At 50.9% G+C, this 16,463-nt stretch overlaps 1 protein-coding gene across 1 annotated transcript in view; it reads right to left on the bottom strand.

Annotated features, from left to right (window-relative positions):
* Vwce (von Willebrand factor C and EGF domains) overlaps nt 1–13,119 on the bottom strand; it is a 29,798-nt gene extending 16,679 nt beyond the window's left edge. The window contains 10 exon segments of the mRNA XM_028884243.2: nt 304–386; nt 1,874–1,967; nt 2,048–2,469; nt 3,862–3,990; nt 4,938–5,054; nt 7,319–7,435; nt 9,590–9,718; nt 10,425–10,514; nt 10,609–10,703; nt 12,634–13,119. Coding sequence (XP_028740076.1) covers nt 304–386; nt 1,874–1,967; nt 2,048–2,469; nt 3,862–3,990; nt 4,938–5,054; nt 7,319–7,435; nt 9,590–9,718; nt 10,425–10,514; nt 10,609–10,703; nt 12,634–12,743 — 1,386 coding nt within the window. The 5' untranslated portion in view covers nt 12,744–13,119.
* Nucleotides 13,120–16,463: the final 3,344 nt, after the last annotated feature.

Raw genomic sequence — 16,463 nt, 5'->3', positions numbered from 1 at the left:
CACATGGACACCTTTGTTGTGCTAATAAATATTTTGCCTGGAGAAAACTTCCCTGGTGAAGTTCCTGAGACAGTTCCATTCCCTCCCCTTCCCAAACAGGTGGACCCTGTTCTGCTCTGGCTCTCTCATGCACAGCACACACAGCCTCCCAAGTCCATTGGCCAGATGGATGCTTCTATGACCCTCTCAAGCTGTTTAGACCCAAAGCCCTGAAGCAAGCTCCCTTCAACATCCAGTCTGCTCCCCTCCTTGACAACACCCAAAGGCTGAGAAAACAGCCAGTGGGGATCTCAGGTTGCTCACCAGACAGACACACACAGTGCAGTTCTCCTCAGGAGGTGAAAACACTTCCCCTTCTTCCCGGATGGCACCACTGTGAAAGCAGCCTTAGAAAGACAAACGAGATGGGGACATCAGCCTCCTCAAAGAAGAGGAAACCCGAGGTCTCTACTTTTCCAGGAGTAATTGTTAGGATCCTGTCCTCACTCCTGCACATGCACAGGTCAGGGTCTTTCGTCTTCCATCATCAGTGTACACTGTCGACTACGAATGTGCCTTAAAAAGCCGGCTGCAGACCCCGCGCTCTTTCTCTGCTCTCCGCTCCCTGCCTGCTCTGCTCTGCTCCCTCTTCTCCCACCCCACCATCTTTCTCTCTCACCAGGCCTGGTCCCCCGCCCCCCCTTCCTCCTAATAAAGCTCTGAATACTGATACTGGGTCATGACCGTGACCTTTCCACGCCACCATCAGTGCTGATTATCCTTTCAACAATACTTCTGGAACCCCCTCTCACCACCCCAGCAGTGGCAGACATAGGTTCCTTGAACTAAGTGGTCCTAGAGCCTCTGGGAAACAATACAGGAGACACATACAAGATCAAGCGGCCCTGAGAGTGTTCATTCACGCGTGTCTTGAGAAAGCATCGTTTTATTCCCATCACACAGCTTAGGTTCCAAATGGGGAATTCTAGCTCCATTTCCCCAAGCGGTCTTGCCTATGCCTCCTTGCCTCTCTGCAACTCAGCTATTTTTACCATAAAATGGAAATATCTCCAGGCAGTGGTGGTGGTGGTGGTGGTGGTGGTGGTGGTGGTGGTGGTGGTGCACACCTTTAATCCCAGCACTTGGGAGGCAGAGGCAGGTGGATCTCTGAATTTGAGGCCAGCCTGGTCTACAGAGTGAGTTCCAGGACAGCTAAAGCTACACAGAGAAACCCTGTCTCGAAAAACAAAAGCAAACAGAAAAACAAAATGTAAATATCACTATGTACCCAGCAAGAGACTGAAAGGATCCACAATCTTGGTTATAAAGAGAACTCAGTTCTTTCCACCAGGGCCCTATAAGAACCAATACAGGCACTTCTTTGCCAAACTCTGGGAAAAAATTGTTTTTATGGTGATGAAGAGTGAATCAGGACCTACCTTACACATACTAGGCGAGCACTAAGCCCCAGCCCCAGCCTGGACCTGGGAGGAAGGCGAAATGACTGTCCTCCAGCAATCCAAGGGCAGGTGGGACAGGGGAAGGGACAACAGAATGGATGTGGACTCATGGAAAGAAGGAAGGAATGAACCAAGGAGGAAGGGAAGGAGGGAGGGAAGGAGGAAGGGAGGGAGGGAGGGAGGAGCAGGAAGGGTGGCCTGATGAATGGTTCTCCTTGAAGAGTACTTCAGCATAGACACACGGTTCTCAAAGTGAGATTCCAGATCAGCAGTTTGTCTGTTCTCAGACCCACCCCTGAACCTCCAATCAGAATCGGCCTCCCGAGCGACTCCAAGATCCGATTGTGCGGAAAGTTGGATAATAAATAGCCCTTGGGCTTCAAGAGGCTAGGGAGAGAAAGAGCAGGGCTGGGTCCCTCCCCATCAGCTCTTACCCGTGCAAGAGGGGCAGCATCCCCCATCTCTGGGGGGGATCGGATGGGAACAGGTGGTGTTGCATCTCACTTTTCCACAGGTCACCTCTCCATCCTGGACACACAAGCTGGAGTTGCAGTCACGGTCAGACCCCAGACACTCCACCAGGGCAGCCCCGGGGACTTCACACCTACCTGGCACAAGCACTGAGAACAGCCAGGTTGGCTCCAGTGGCTCCCTGATTCATATGTGGCTCCCTGGTGCCGGCAGGAGGAGAGCCCTGTTCCCAGCCTTGCGCCTTCCGGGCCCCTAGGTGAGGAAGGGGTTCCTACTGCCTCCCCCTGGAGGAGTGAGGGGGGTCCGAGGGTCCCCAGGAGGGAGGAACTTGGCCCTGGGGTGGATAGCAACTGTGTGGGAAAGAATGTGGGTAGGGCCATGGGGGTAGATGGCTGATGGGTTGTTCTGACTCCAGTGGGGTATCCTGGGGCCCCTGGGGGTGGGCTGTGTCCTGGGGACAAGGCAGGCCGGCCTGCCTCCGGAAGGAGTAGGGACATCTTAGCAGGGTGCGGCCGGGGCTGCAGGATGGCAGATGGGGCCAGAACGGCCTTCGGGAAAGCTGAAATGGAAGCACAGGGTCTCCTAAGGGAGGCAGCAGGGGCAGGAAGTGGGGTTCTGGGGTCCTAGATTGGCCCAGCAGTTTCCTCATCAACATAATGTAGCCAGCTGTGAACTGCTGGCCACGGTGACAGTCACAAGGGAAGAAGGCAGGGAAAACACTAATGGGCAAGAAAAGATCCCGCAGCAAGGGGTCCAACAGCGCCGAGATTCGCCTGCGCTCCCTTTCTCAATAGCTACAAAGGGAACAAAAGTTTCCTGAGACTAGACCTCCAGGGTCCATCCTGGGAACAAGTCTCCCCAGCTGCTAGGTGCTGGGGGTCTGTGTGCCCTGCTTCCCACCTAGCTCTGGCTTCCCTGCAGGGGCTCGGGCTCAGGATGAGGGGTCAGGGCAAGTTCTCTCCAGCGTCACGACAGACTGCCCCCCTGTGAGAGGAGGATCCTGCCCCCACATATGTACTTGGAAGCTCAATGGGAATTTTCCATATGGATGAGCATCCGCCAGGGGGATGGAGAATCCCTGAGAGCCTGTGTCACACCTTTCTTCCTTCATAATTATTGGTTTGTTTGGGTTCAGTTCTGTTCTTTCTTTTTACCATGTGTGTGCAATGTCTGGGAGCAGTGAAAAGAGGAAAGGATTGGATAGAGAAGTCTTGGCGCTGGAGAGCCTTCTCAGGGGTTAAGAGCACTGCCTTCCTTCTCTTGCAGACGACCAGGCTCAGTTCCTGCAGCCACATGGCGGCTCACAACCATCCATAACCCCAGTCCCAGGAGCTCAGACACCCCCTTCTGGCCCTCCTAGGGTACATGGTACACATATATACTGTCAGGTAAAACACTCATAATTAACATAAAATAAAATAAACAACCTTTTTATTTAAAAAAAAAAAAAAACAGGATAGAGGGATGGCTCACTGGTTAAGGGCGCTAGTTGCTCTTGCAGGGGACTCAGGTTCAGTTCCCAGCACCTATTTGCTGCTGTAACTCCAGTGTTAGGGGATCTGACACCCCCTTCTGACCTCCACAGGCACCAGGCACACACATATAAGCAGGCAAAACATTCATATGCATAAAAATTTTTTGTAAATAAATTTTAAAAATGTAAAATGGAAAGAGAAAGGAAGGAAGAAAGTGGGGATATTGGAAGTGACAAAAGGACTGGACAAGGGGGGGATTAAAGAAGGGGTCCAGCACAGAGGTGGGGCCTGTGGTTAGGGGTGAGGCCTGGTACCACACGGGCAAACCAAGATCTAAAGTGTAGCCTGGAGCCAGGGGAACAGGGACAAGACCTATGGGGTAGGGTCTTGTGCTGAGAAGGCAGGACTAAGGTCTAGAGGGCAGGGTCGGGGCCTGGTGCTCACCTTCACAGGACACACGGTCAGCTCGAACTCACCTTCACAGGACACACGGTCAGCTCGAAGCCTGAAGCCGGGTCTGCAGCTGCACAGGAAGCTGCCCACAGTGTTATGGCAGGCGTGGTGACAGGCTCGCCTCTCGTGCGGTCGCCGACACTCGTTCACATCTGTGGAAGAGCCTCACTGCCTCACCTTGGCCATGGAGCCCTTTCTCCTCCCATCCCAACTCAAGAGACTGGCAGAGTTCCCCTCGAATTCTTATAGAGTCCATCCCCACTCCAGGGGGCAAGACGTGACTCAGAATGCTGGGAATAGGGCTGGTATTTATCAGCAGTAGCCTTGGAAACTTCATGTATCCAGTGGGTGGGTGTGTATCTTATTCTCAGGACAAATAAGTGCTCAACCCTGGTGCAAATCTCAGACCCATACCTTCTGCTGTCTATGGTAAACAGTGTCTTTTTTTTTTTTAAAGATTTATTTATTTATTATGTATACAGAAGAGGGCACCAGATCCATTACAGATGGTTGTGAGCCACCATGTGGTTGCTGGGAATTGAACTCAGGACCTCTGGAAGAGCAGTCAGTGCTCTTAACCTCTGAGCCATCTCTCCAGCCCCAGTAAACAGTGTCTTAAAACTCATTATCCTGCTCAAAGCAGGCTCAAGACAAATACCTCTAGTACAAGGTCTTTTTCAAGCTCGTGGGACCCTACTTTTGACCCATGAACCAAACATGGTAATCCCTTTCTTGAAATTTCTAATAGGCTGAGAAAACAGGAGTCTCCTTCTAAACTAAAGGATCCAAAACATGAAGTACTTTGTTTACCCTAGGAGCAAAGGCAGCCTAGAAAATGGGTGAGCAGAGAGGAGTCCTTAACGTGTATCTGGGAGAGCAGTGATGAGAATATAGCAGAATGAAAGAAGACATAGCCAGGAACGCCCAGCTTGGGGTCTTTCATGCAGAGTGATGTCATCAAGCATGGGATGGGAGTACTCTGAGCAGAGGATCCACAAGACCGGAAGGTCCAAATGTTGGTCTTCCCAGATTCCAGACTGACCTGTCCATCTTCCTGATTAACAGCCTAAGTGTATCACCCACAGGCTGCAGATCTCACCTACACAGGAGTGCCTGTTGCCGTGGAGGTGGAAGCCGGCGCGGCAGGAGCATTTATAACTGCCAATGCTGTTCTTACATCTCTGCTGGCAGGGAGTTCCCAGGCACTCATCGGTGTCTGTGAGGGGAGAAGATGAAGCTGGCACCCATCTCTCAACATCCCCCTCTCTCACTCCACTCAGGGCCATGGGGACCATCTTTCCAAACTTCTCTGCCCTCACCATCTCGTCCCAGCCCAACCCACCTTGTCTCTAGGCTGGAGAACAGATGTAGCCTCCCTGAGTCCTCTGCCTCTGCCTCTGTTCTTCCCGAACCATCATCCCATAATAGTCTCTAGGAGGTCCTCTCCCAAGGTCATCTGCAAGGGGCCACTCTCGGCTCCAAACCTCTCAGGGCCCTCACCCACAATAAGCAGCATTCATGAGATCGTTAAATATGCTATGGGGGCCAGTGAAATGGCTCAGCAGACAAAGGTGCCTCCCTCCAAACCTGTGAGTTAGATCCCTGGGACCCACACACGATGAAAGAACTCCCAGAAGTTGTTCTCTGCCCCTCCCCCACATGCACACTCCAATGTAAGAAAAATAAACAAATAAAACAAACACAGCTATGGACAGACAGTCCCAGCCACCACCTTGTTTATTTTCCCACATCTTCTAAACACATCCCATTCTTGTCTGTCTGTCTGTTTGTTTGTTTGAGACAGGTTTTCTCTGTGTAGTTTTGGTGCCTGTCCTGGATCTTGCTCTGTAGAGCAAGCTGGCCTCGAACTCACAGAGATCCGCCTGGCTCCGCCTCCTGAGTGCTGGGATTAAAGGTGTGCGCCACCACCGCCAGGCTCTACATCCCATTCTTAAGGTCCTCCCCTTGGACTCATAGTCTGTCTGCCCCAATGTCTCTCCCTCTTGTCTGAACAGAAAAGAAGTCTTCTGTGGACTTAAAAACTTTCCTCTACAGAGCCTCCCACATAGAAACTCCCCCAGGCTGTTTGAAGCTGGGGAAAAAGAAAAAAAATTAAACTAGAGATAACTTCCCTGTTTGTCAGCAGAAGAACTCAAGCTATGGGACACTTGCACCACAGAGAACCAAGCAGCGGTTTAAAAACAACAACAACAACAACAACAACAGATCTATCTGGTCTGCTCACCTGATGTGGGAAGAGCCTTAAGAGCAATCAGCTGCTCAGGGGAAAGAAATTGGAAAAGCAACTGGGATGAGACGCCCCCCCCCCAGCTCCAATGTGATTGTGGGTAAATTGCTCAACTGTGTGAAGCCTCAGAGTTCTTCTCAGTGAGATGGAGATAAACAGTGTCCACTTCCTAACTGTATGGATGGAAGTGCTTAGCCTGGCGCCCAGCATGGGCGAGTTTGGTCATTAATAAGCCTGTATAGATGCACATGTAGAACATGTGGCTGAGAGAGGCAGGCAGGGCCTCGAGACTGAAAGTTCATGCTGAAAGCTAGCTTCCCAAGGTGCAAGTGCTTCGGAGGTAGGGCTTGGGGGATAATTAGGGTTAGATGATGTCACAGGGTGGGGCCTTAATGATGATGGATTAATGCCCTTAGAAGAGTCGTCAAAGCACCCTGTGTCCCTCCCTCTCAACATCTTGAGCGGACACAGCAAGGGCATCTTCTTCACACCAGAGGAATCCACGCAAAGCTAGCCAGTACCTTGGCCTTAGATGGTGGCTCTGCAGGGGCTGAGAACAAATTCCTGTGGCCTAAGCAGCAACTCAAGCAGACTAGGAAAGCAGGGCTCTCTAGGGTGGGCAGAGGAGGGCGATGGGAGAGAGGACCTGAGACTCACACCACAGTGCTCGAGATTCTTGGATCTGTTGAAATTTCACATGCAGAGAAAATAATAGCACAGACTCAAGGGGCTTATTTTGTCTCCTCTGCCTTGTTGTGTGACTGTGATGAGAATTTTCCTCCATCTTGGTACCTCCTGCCCTGGGGGCATCTGCCCCTTGTTCTCCCTGGGACCGTTCCTTCATCCCCATCCTTCCTATGACAGAAGCAGATTTTAGAGCATGTTGGTTCAGAGCAAGTCCACCATGAATGCTGGGGCACACGCCTATAATTCCAGCACTTGGGAGTCAAAGGCAGGTTCAAGGCCAGCATGGTCTACAAAGAGAGTTCCAGGACAGCCAGGGATATGTAAGGAGATTCTGTCTCAAAGAAACAAAACAAAAGAGTCCACCATGATGGACTTAAACCCTAAGTCCCATCTCTTACAAACAGAACGCATGTGAGTGAACCTTCGTTTTTCCCCAGTAAAGCGGGAATTACACAGCATCCTTCTCAGAGGACTTGGCACAGAGGATGCATCTTCCGGACCTGGCAGGGCCTAGAAGCCGCTCCCGACACCTCTGCCCCACTCACCTTGGCAGCTATGACGATCAGCGGACAGCTGCATGCCTGGCCCACACTCGCACACGAAACCACCTTCCGTGTTCACACAGTGGCCCTCACAAGATGAGCTTAAACACTCGTCAATGTCTGAGAAAAGAAAATCCTTACTCCAACTGTGGCTGTGACTCCAGGAAAAGAGACCCCAGTTTTGAGGGGTCATGTGTGGAAGATGGAGCATCCATCAGCAAAGTGCCATGGCCATGAGGGGAGCCCCAGAAAGAGGAGATAAAAGGACAGAGGGACTGGCCCCTACTCTTAACCCAGGTTAAATGGTGGGAAAGCGTGCCTGAGGAGAATCATTTTGATGGTCCTTATGGGGTGACCTTCAGGTCCCCAAAATGACAGGGCCCAGTGAACAGTGTCATCCACTAGATGTTCACTGAGCACCAGGTGTGAGCAGGAGACTCAGGGAGGGGCTACTGACTGCCTCGGACAGGACATCGTGGCTCCAAGGCACAGAGGGTGACATATGCCCTGCTCAGGAATAACCTGCCACAGCAGGCGTGTCCTGGAAGAGAGTGGGGTTAGGAGAATCAGGAGCATGGAGAGCCTTTTCTGAGTGGGCAAGGGTTTGAGGGCTTGGGAATAGCTGCTGGGCTCTCTGGAACTGCACTGAGTCCCCCAACCCCCAACAGCCACCACTGTCCTCCACATGCATGTCATAACACACATACATAAATAAATGGGGCAGGGGGAGGAAATGCCATCATGAAACCTGTTACTTTGAATACTAAGCTAAAATTCAGTTTAACAAAAGTTCCAGTAATGCAGCCCCGATTTCATGAAGAACACATACATATGAACCTTATATACACATCTACACACAAGAGCATGTACATGCCCAGATAAAGGAACAGAGAAAGCACTTCATTTTGGTAGGAACACTCTGAGTGGGACTCAAGGAAACATTCACTTTCAACTTTCTACTTACTTTCACATGCTTCCAAATGAGTTCTCATTTACTTTACTAGTCAGTGGGAAAGCAGTAGAGTTTACTGTTAAAACTTCAAAAAGGGCAGCGTCATGGCGCACACCTTAAAACCCCAACACTGGGAGGTAGAGACAGGGGGATCTCTGTGAGTTTGAGGCCAGCCTGGTCTACATAGTTTGAGCCTCTCTCAAGATAAACAAACAAACACATTCCAAAAAGGGACAAAGCAGATGGCTGAATAGGTAAAGGGCCTGCTGTGCAAACCTGAGCTCAGGTTCCCCAGAATCCACATGAAAGCTGGGCACAAACAGCACACGCCTCCTGTAACCCCAGCTTTGGGGAATGCAGGGCATGGATACTCACTGGTCAGCCCAGACAAATCAACGAGCTCTAGGTTTAGTGAGAGACCCTGACTCAAAAACTAAGGTAGAGGGCCATGGAGGGAGACATCTAATGTTGATTCTGGCCTCCACATGCCTGTGGACACATGTACCTGCACATGTACATACACCATATATACTTATATTTTTGTTTGTGAGCCTAGCCTTTAATGGCTGAGCCATCTCTCCAGCCCACACCACATATACAAACAAACACAAAACACCTCCAACCAGGCTTTTGCCTCTGAAGAGATGGACAAGAAATTGGTCATAGCAACCATCTCCGATAGAGGTCACACACTCTGCCTACAGTGACTTAAAATCAAGAAAATAAATAATAGGAGCTGGAAAGATGCCTCGGCTATTGAGAGCACTTGTTCTTGCAGAGGACGCGGGCTCAGTTCCCAGCACCCACATGGAAGCTCACAACCAGCTGGGACTCGGTTCCGAGGGATCTGATGCCCCCTTCTGTCCTCTTCGGGCACTCCACACACATGGTGTGTATTCATGCAGGCAAAATGCCTGTACACATAAAACAATAATAAAAACATTTTAAACCATCCCACAACATAAAAAAGAAAACAAATAATACTTTGACAAAATAGTGACTGAGTTTTAGTTCCCTCAGTTTTCAATGTCTGCTGACTCCAATCCTGTCTCCATGTTCCTCTGAGTCCAGCACCCTGGACTTTCTTAGTCACTGCCCCTGTTACATTGGGACTGTCCTTATCCTTGTCCCCCTGCCCCATATTTGGAAACTCTCCGATAGCAGCCACTATTTGGTCACCTGTCACCTCTATCCCAACTCTGCTCCTGCCTATAAATACATGTGAAATAATAGGAAGACGGTACCCTTGGGTTGCTGGACTCTAGCTGGCCCAGGGAGGAGATGCCATTCCACCCTCCCCCTCCCCATCCCAGGCCTCTCACCTGCACACCTGATACCAACAGCTGTCTCAGTCATCAAGAAGCCCACAGGGCACACTCGGGCTACCTCCTGACAGCCACCGTGGTTACAGGTGAGATCACAGCCATACTCCCCGCAGGATCCATGGGCTTCTAAAACACACAGCACAGAAGTGGGCCATGTCAACAAAGGCGCAGCATCGCAGGTGGCAGTCTGGCCTCTCAGATGTCCTAAGGCTCCTCCTGAATTCTGCTGCAGGGGGTAGTGTTGGCAGAGGGACAGCAAACAGATCTCACATCCACGACTACTGCTTACTAGCCATGTGGATGGTTAATATCGATTGTCAGCTTTCCCGGATCTTGAGTCAAATGGGAGGAAACCTCTGGGCATGTCTCTGAAGGAGTTTCTAGACTGGGTTGAGATGGGGAGACCCACTCTAACTGTGGAAGGCAAACATTCCACAGGTTGGGAGCCAAACGGAATACAAATGAGAAATTGAGCCAAGCAATGGCATTCAACTCTTGGTGCGTCCTGACTGTGAGTTGCCTGGCTCTTCTGGTGCTGGGCCTTCTCTGCCCTGATGGACTATAAGCCCAAATTAACTCCTCCTCCTCTGAGCTGCTTTGCTTAGCTGTTTTGTTACAGCTGCAACAAATGTAGCTAATGCATCAAGGGACCCAGGAAAAGCCAATTCTTCTTTGTCTCAGCCTCAACAGTCAAGGAGGTATGGAAATGCCTACCTAAGCAGGCCAGGTCTTGAAGGTGCTACGCTAGAACCTATCTCAAGTACCCAATGTCAGGCACATAATCGTCATGTGAGTTGGTGGTCCCCCATCAGCCATTGTCCATCCTGGTTACCTGGGCAAGTGGCCCCTTGCTCTCCATCCTGGCAGGAACAGACATTGGGGGCGATGCAGATGCCACTCCCACAGCCAAAGGAGCAGAGGGCTGAGGGGAAAAATGCAGGTGAGGGACTGGGCACCGGCAATGCACGGCACTGGTGTGTGCTGAGGAGGCGTGGGTCACAGGGATGGGTACTTACGTAGGGTACAGTGCCCACTGCCCATGGAAGGGGCCCAGCCAGGGCAGCAGCCACTCCCAAAGCCGGAAAGGCAGACATGGGGGCCCAGACGACGTCTGCAAGAAAAGAGCACTCTCCACAATCTGCATGAAGAGAGTAGCAGAATCTCCCAATTCATCCACTGGTCTGTAAGTTAGTGAACAGGGTTCTCAGGACCCCCAGGGAAAAGCAATGGGAAACTCCTAAATGACCCACAATCCCTCCTGGGAGCGAGACTAGACAAAAGCGTAAGAGAATAGATAAAAGCTTCATTGTCTATATCCTCTTTACTCCCTGAGGACAAGAGCGTCTTATCTGTTCATTTCAACATCTAAAATACCTAATACCTGATCAATAAATGGGAGGCCAGAAAAGGAAGAAAGCAGAAGGTCTGGGTGGCATCCCCTAGGATGCCAACAAGGTACTCAAGGCCAGGCCCAGAAGGGTCTGCCCAAGTAAGAACACCCTACGGAGTATCAGGTGATCTGGAGCCGGTGTCCAAAAACGGCAGGCAGTAAAGCCGGGAATATGCTACTGTCCTCACTTTCAAAGGACAGACAGGATCCAGGTGATGGGAACTGAGCGTAATGGTGACCCTAGGAGGGCTCATGGAGCCTTGAAGAGGGCCAGGAGAGGGTCCCCGGAAGGACAGCTTCCCTGCTGCAAGCAAAAGAAGACCAGAGAACGGGTATGAAAAGGAGGAAGGAGGGGGCATTCCAGGCAGAGGGGACATCGGCAGGGACTAGAACTCCTTCAGCAAGGGCTGGAGCAAGATTCATGAATCCACTCAAGGCAACAGTCACCAGATGACTTTTCCCACATTCTCAGTCAGAGCTGAAGGGAATTTCCCCCCACCAGCCAGAGCACCCTCTCTGTGTCTGTCCCTGTATCGGACACAAAGGATATAGGACAAGATAGGGTTAATAATCTGTGCCAAATGTGGGAAGCTTAGGGGACCATGACAGTACAGGGCACTGTCTCTGGGGCCAAGTCCTTTTTCTTCTCAGAAGACAAATCAGGGCCTGGCATTAATGATGTCACACACACAGGCATGATGAATGCAACCGTCAAGGAGAGTCCGGCAGCTGGGATCCTCAAAAGAGCTAAACAGCCAAGCCAAAGGGGACTCCGAAAGGGACATGAGGTGCCATCAAAGTGGTAAATGGTAGGATGGGTGCCTGGGGAAGCTGGTGGAGTTCCACCCTCAGGTAGGCAGGGGCAGAGCGCCCACCACAAAGCCCCAAGGCGCTTCTCACGTGCGGTGGTGCCAGGGAGGCAGATGGCGGTAGACTGAGCCTGCGCTGGACTGCTTCAGTCGGCAGGAACTGGCAAGGGGTCCGCGGAACCCACGTGTTGAGCTATAAGCCCTTCCTTTAGGGCTGCCCCCGCTGTGCGCCCCTGGGAAGATGTGGCTGTGGGCCAGACTATCCGCTGACACCGTGTTCCCTTGCCATGAGCATCACGCACACACGATCACCACTCCCTCACCACCCTACTGTGGTGGAGGACTGGGACACCCTTAGGGAGGATTACAGGGCTCGGAAAGACACGCCTCCCGCCTCCTCGGCCTGTGCACACATGCGCAGAAACCAAAGCATAACCCTGAGCCACCGGTGGCTCCAAGGTCCACGGAGTGCGCAGAGCAAGGGACACTGAGAAAAACCTCCAATCCCAAGGCAATGGGTGCAGAAGTGGAGGAGGGGGGGCCCGCACTGCCAAAGAAGAAAGCCAGACAGTGGAGACCAGACGGCATGTGCTGGGGTCCCCTAGCCACCGGATCAGCGCCTTCACTTAGTACTTAGACTCACACGGAGCCGGGATCCCATCTTCCATATGCCCTAGGCAGAGCAGTCCCCAGCCAGGGCCACCCAACTGGCACAAACTGCTCTTTGTCCAGACCCTCTGGTGCGCCCACACCACAGAGGATACTGGTCCTGCGGCTGCCCTCTGCCAGCTCCACGCCGTGGCGCTCGGTGGCTGGGCCGCTGAGAGGCGCTGGGCTCTTACCTCTCTGCCGAGTAGTGCCCGGGCGCCTTCCTCCCCGTGTAGCCTCGGGCTGAAGACCCCAGCAACAGGATCACGATGCAGGCAACACGGAGCAACAGTCCAGCCCACATGACTGGCAGCAGCGCTCCTGGACTCCAGTGGGCTCAGGTCCCCCGCACCGGGGAAGGGGCTGCCGACCTTGTCCCTCCTCCTAGGAACGATCCAATCCCCCCAGCTGGCAGGAGGATCAGGATGCCGAGAAGAGGGCTAGAGTTTGGGGGAGGACTGCCTGGAGAGGCAGGGGGTGGGGGTCCTTGCACCTTGGAGAGAAACACACAAAAGGAGCGCCGCCCGCCGGTGCCTCTCCGGGAGGCGTGGAGCCTGGGGCGGGAGCAAAGATCAGGGACCCCGAGGGCGGGGTTTCACCCTCGGCCCACACCCCCTGCCTGGGTTTGGGAGTCGCCTTCCACAGAGTGACTGAGAGCTTCAGGCCAAAGCCTGGGTTGGAAAGACACTTCAGGAACAAGTTTTTTGGGTTTCTGTGGAACCCAATACATCGGTATTCTCAGAAGGTGAGACTTGGGAACACTCAAACCCAGGACACTGGGTCTCTTGAGACTCTTCCCAAGAGAGAGTTTTGACTCTCCTCAAGCCAACCAGCTGGTCTGGATACATGTGTTGGTGGGTTAGTCTGTTCCCCATCCAAAGGGCATTAGCCTGTTTTGAACCCACAGACTACTTTGAGTCAAATGGTTGGATGGACAGCTTCCTGGCCCACTTGGAAGGTAAGAAAGCAGTGGGCAGTTGTTGGCAGTGGAGCCAGGAACACAAAACTAGAAGGCTCCATTTTGGCCTCCTTTGCAGCTGGCCCAGGCCAGAAAGAGGTTTAGGTCGAGAAATGTAGAGCTAAGTGATGAATAGGACCAAGAATGATCTAGCTGAGGGGAAGCTCAATGGAGGTCCACATTTTACCTTGTTCTGGAGCAAGGACCCTGCCTAACCCCACCCAGACTGGATTAGTCATGCTTTTGTGTAAAGACTCCCAGGAATAGGAAACTCGCTGCCATTAAAAATCAGCTAAGCTAGTTTTAAAAACTAACTACACTTGTCTGAAATTGTGCTTCCCAAACAAGTCCACTTGGTTCTGCCTCAGGCTGATCCCAAGATCCTTGGCATTGGTGGCCACAGATGAACACTGTGACCTGGACGCCAGCTGCCTTCCCACAGACACTTTACTTTTAGTTGCTGGGCCAAACGTTAACTTGGGTGCTGGATGCTTATTGGTTCCCTTAGTTTGCAATCAGAGGAAAGCCTCAAGTGCTTTTGGTTGTTTTCATGGCTAATCCTTGTTTTCAACTTGACCGGATTTAGAAGCACCTAGGAAATAAACCTTTGCGTGTGTCAGAACTATCTCCAGAATGATTTAATTGAGTGGTAAATACCCACCTTGAGTATGACTGGGCTGAATAAAAAGACCATAAGCTGAGCACTAGCATTCATCTCTGCTTCTTGACTGCAAGTGTAGTATGACCAGCAGCCCCAAGCTCCTGGTTCTATGCTTTCCTCACCATGATGGCTGCACCTTCAAACTGAGCAAAATAAACCCTCCCTTCCTTGCTTTTATGGGGGTATTCTGCCATAACAAGACAAGCAACTAATACAAGTTCTGTGATGACGGTATGAAAACACAAATTGCCAGCCATCTCTCTACCTCAACCCATGTGGCTGATGTTTGCAGACATTCACATTGGGGCCTGAATATCATCTTGTTTGGGCCCATCCTATAATCTAGTCAAGTTCTCAACAAGCATATTGCCAAAGATGTGACTTCTGTATATGTACACATCCAGAATCCTAAGGACCTTCAGACTCCTTAGGGCATCTTTCTGGCCTGGGACATGCAGACTGCACTTGCTACTGTCATTACAAGAGCATGCAATGGCCACTAGGTGCTCTTCCTTCTCACCCGTGGGAAGCTACCTCTAGAACCACTACACAAAGGATGAATTCCCTGATTATAGCCCTCATGGTTCAATGGCTCATGCCACCTGTCACTCACCATCCAGCATACTTCTGCCACTCCTGTTCCTTGCTGTACTTTAGGGAGCCCCACACCCTCTCTGCAGTGACTCATTCCGAGAGGGTTTGCTCCACACCCATCAACGGCAGGTGGAAGAGCAAAATTCTAATCTCTCGGAGTGCAGAATTCTGGATATAGCAAAGGAGGAAATTCCAACTGGAGAAGCCCAAGCACTTTCCTGAGCTTCCCCAGCATTTATTTCCCCTAGAGTGTCCTCAGTCCTCTAGCATCACCTTGCCACTCATGTCAACTGTTGGCTCCTTCAGTTTCATTTGTTCTTCCTCGCCTTGTCTGGTCCTGGCGCTTCAGTTGAGTCTTTCACGTATCTGCTCATCTTCAGGGACTAGTTTGGTCCGATCCCTTAACTGATGATGTTCGTTTGCACAGTGCTTCCTCCCCACTTCTGTGGCTTCTGGCTTAACAAAAAGACCCTTCATTGAGTGCCAGATCCAAGATGTTGGCTGCAGAATGCAGGCCTCTGGTTTGACACCCTTCCAAATGGCCATGTGATGTAAATCAGTGTTTTAGTACTCTCCCCAAAGACCCCTCCTTTGGAGGCTTGGAGTAAGGATAGCTCATCAGTGCCTGCGTGGAAGGGTCTGTCCAGTTGGCTGGAACAGAGCTCTGAAGATGACCTTTTACCCTGTGAAGTGATTAATGGTGTTTTAAGAGGGAATTTGGGAGTGTGCAAGCAGAATGTCAGCATCCAAAGATTTCTAGAATTCAATCTCAAGTGAATATATACAATAAATAAATAAATGAGACTGGAGACGTAGTTCAATTGTCAAGCTCTCATGTATCATGTTAAAGCCATGTTCAATCTCAGTTCTCATCCCCAAATAAAGTGTCGTTACCACCTCCTCTGTCTCTGTAAGGGGCAGAAGTGTCCTCAAACAGGACAGCACCACATTACTCAGAACTGGATGTGGAACCTTGGGGGAGTAAGTTTGACTTTGCATGAGGGTGAGGTGGTAATAATTCAGCCTAAGGACCCAGAACCTGAGCAGAATGGTTGCAGGAAACACAACAGCAAAACACTGCAAAGACTCTAGATTCCAATTTCAAGACAGACCACTGATGATGATCAAGGCAGTTTGTCTGTGGTAGTAGGTCAACCCACTAAAAAGCCCAGAATAGCTAGTGATTGTGCATGCCTATGATTCTAGCACTCTAAACACTTGGGAGGCAGAGCCAGAACCAATGCCAGCCTAGGCTACAAAACAAGACCTTGTCTCAAAAAAGGACACACAGACACACACACAGCATCAGAGTTGAGTATGGTGCTCTAGGCCTGTATTCCAACACTTGGGAGGTCTAAAGCCAGCCTGGGATACATTACAGACCAACCAGGACTATAGTATGAGACCATCTCAAGCCACCATTTGAAAATAAACCTGCCAGGTTAAGCGCAGTCCTAAAGGTGTGGAAGGAGGAAGAGAAATGTGAATTTCTGTTGAGTTCCAGGCAAGCCAGGGCTACAAAGTAAGAAAGGCCCCATCAAAATATCAAAAAAACAAAATGAATCAAGACAGAACCACCACTAGCATCGTCAACCTGTCATCGCAGAATTCAGTTTCAATGATAACCACAAACTGGAGGTTATTGCTTGTCTGACTCGTTAAAACTGGTCTCTGGTATTGGGGATGGGCCTTTTTCATATTTAAACTTCAATTTTTAAGAATTTTAATCAGTTCCAAATTCAAACTACAGCTTTTGATATGTTGATTACTTTTTCTAAGGACCCCTAACCCTAACTCTCAAAAATCCTGGC

This window comes from Peromyscus leucopus, chromosome 1, assembly GCF_004664715.2.
Source record: "Peromyscus leucopus breed LL Stock chromosome 1, UCI_PerLeu_2.1, whole genome shotgun sequence".
In the NCBI taxonomy this organism is placed as follows: Eukaryota; Metazoa; Chordata; class Mammalia; order Rodentia; family Cricetidae; genus Peromyscus; species Peromyscus leucopus.
The sequence above is the reverse complement of the archived record's forward strand: the minus strand, read 5'-3'. Positions and strand labels throughout refer to the sequence as shown.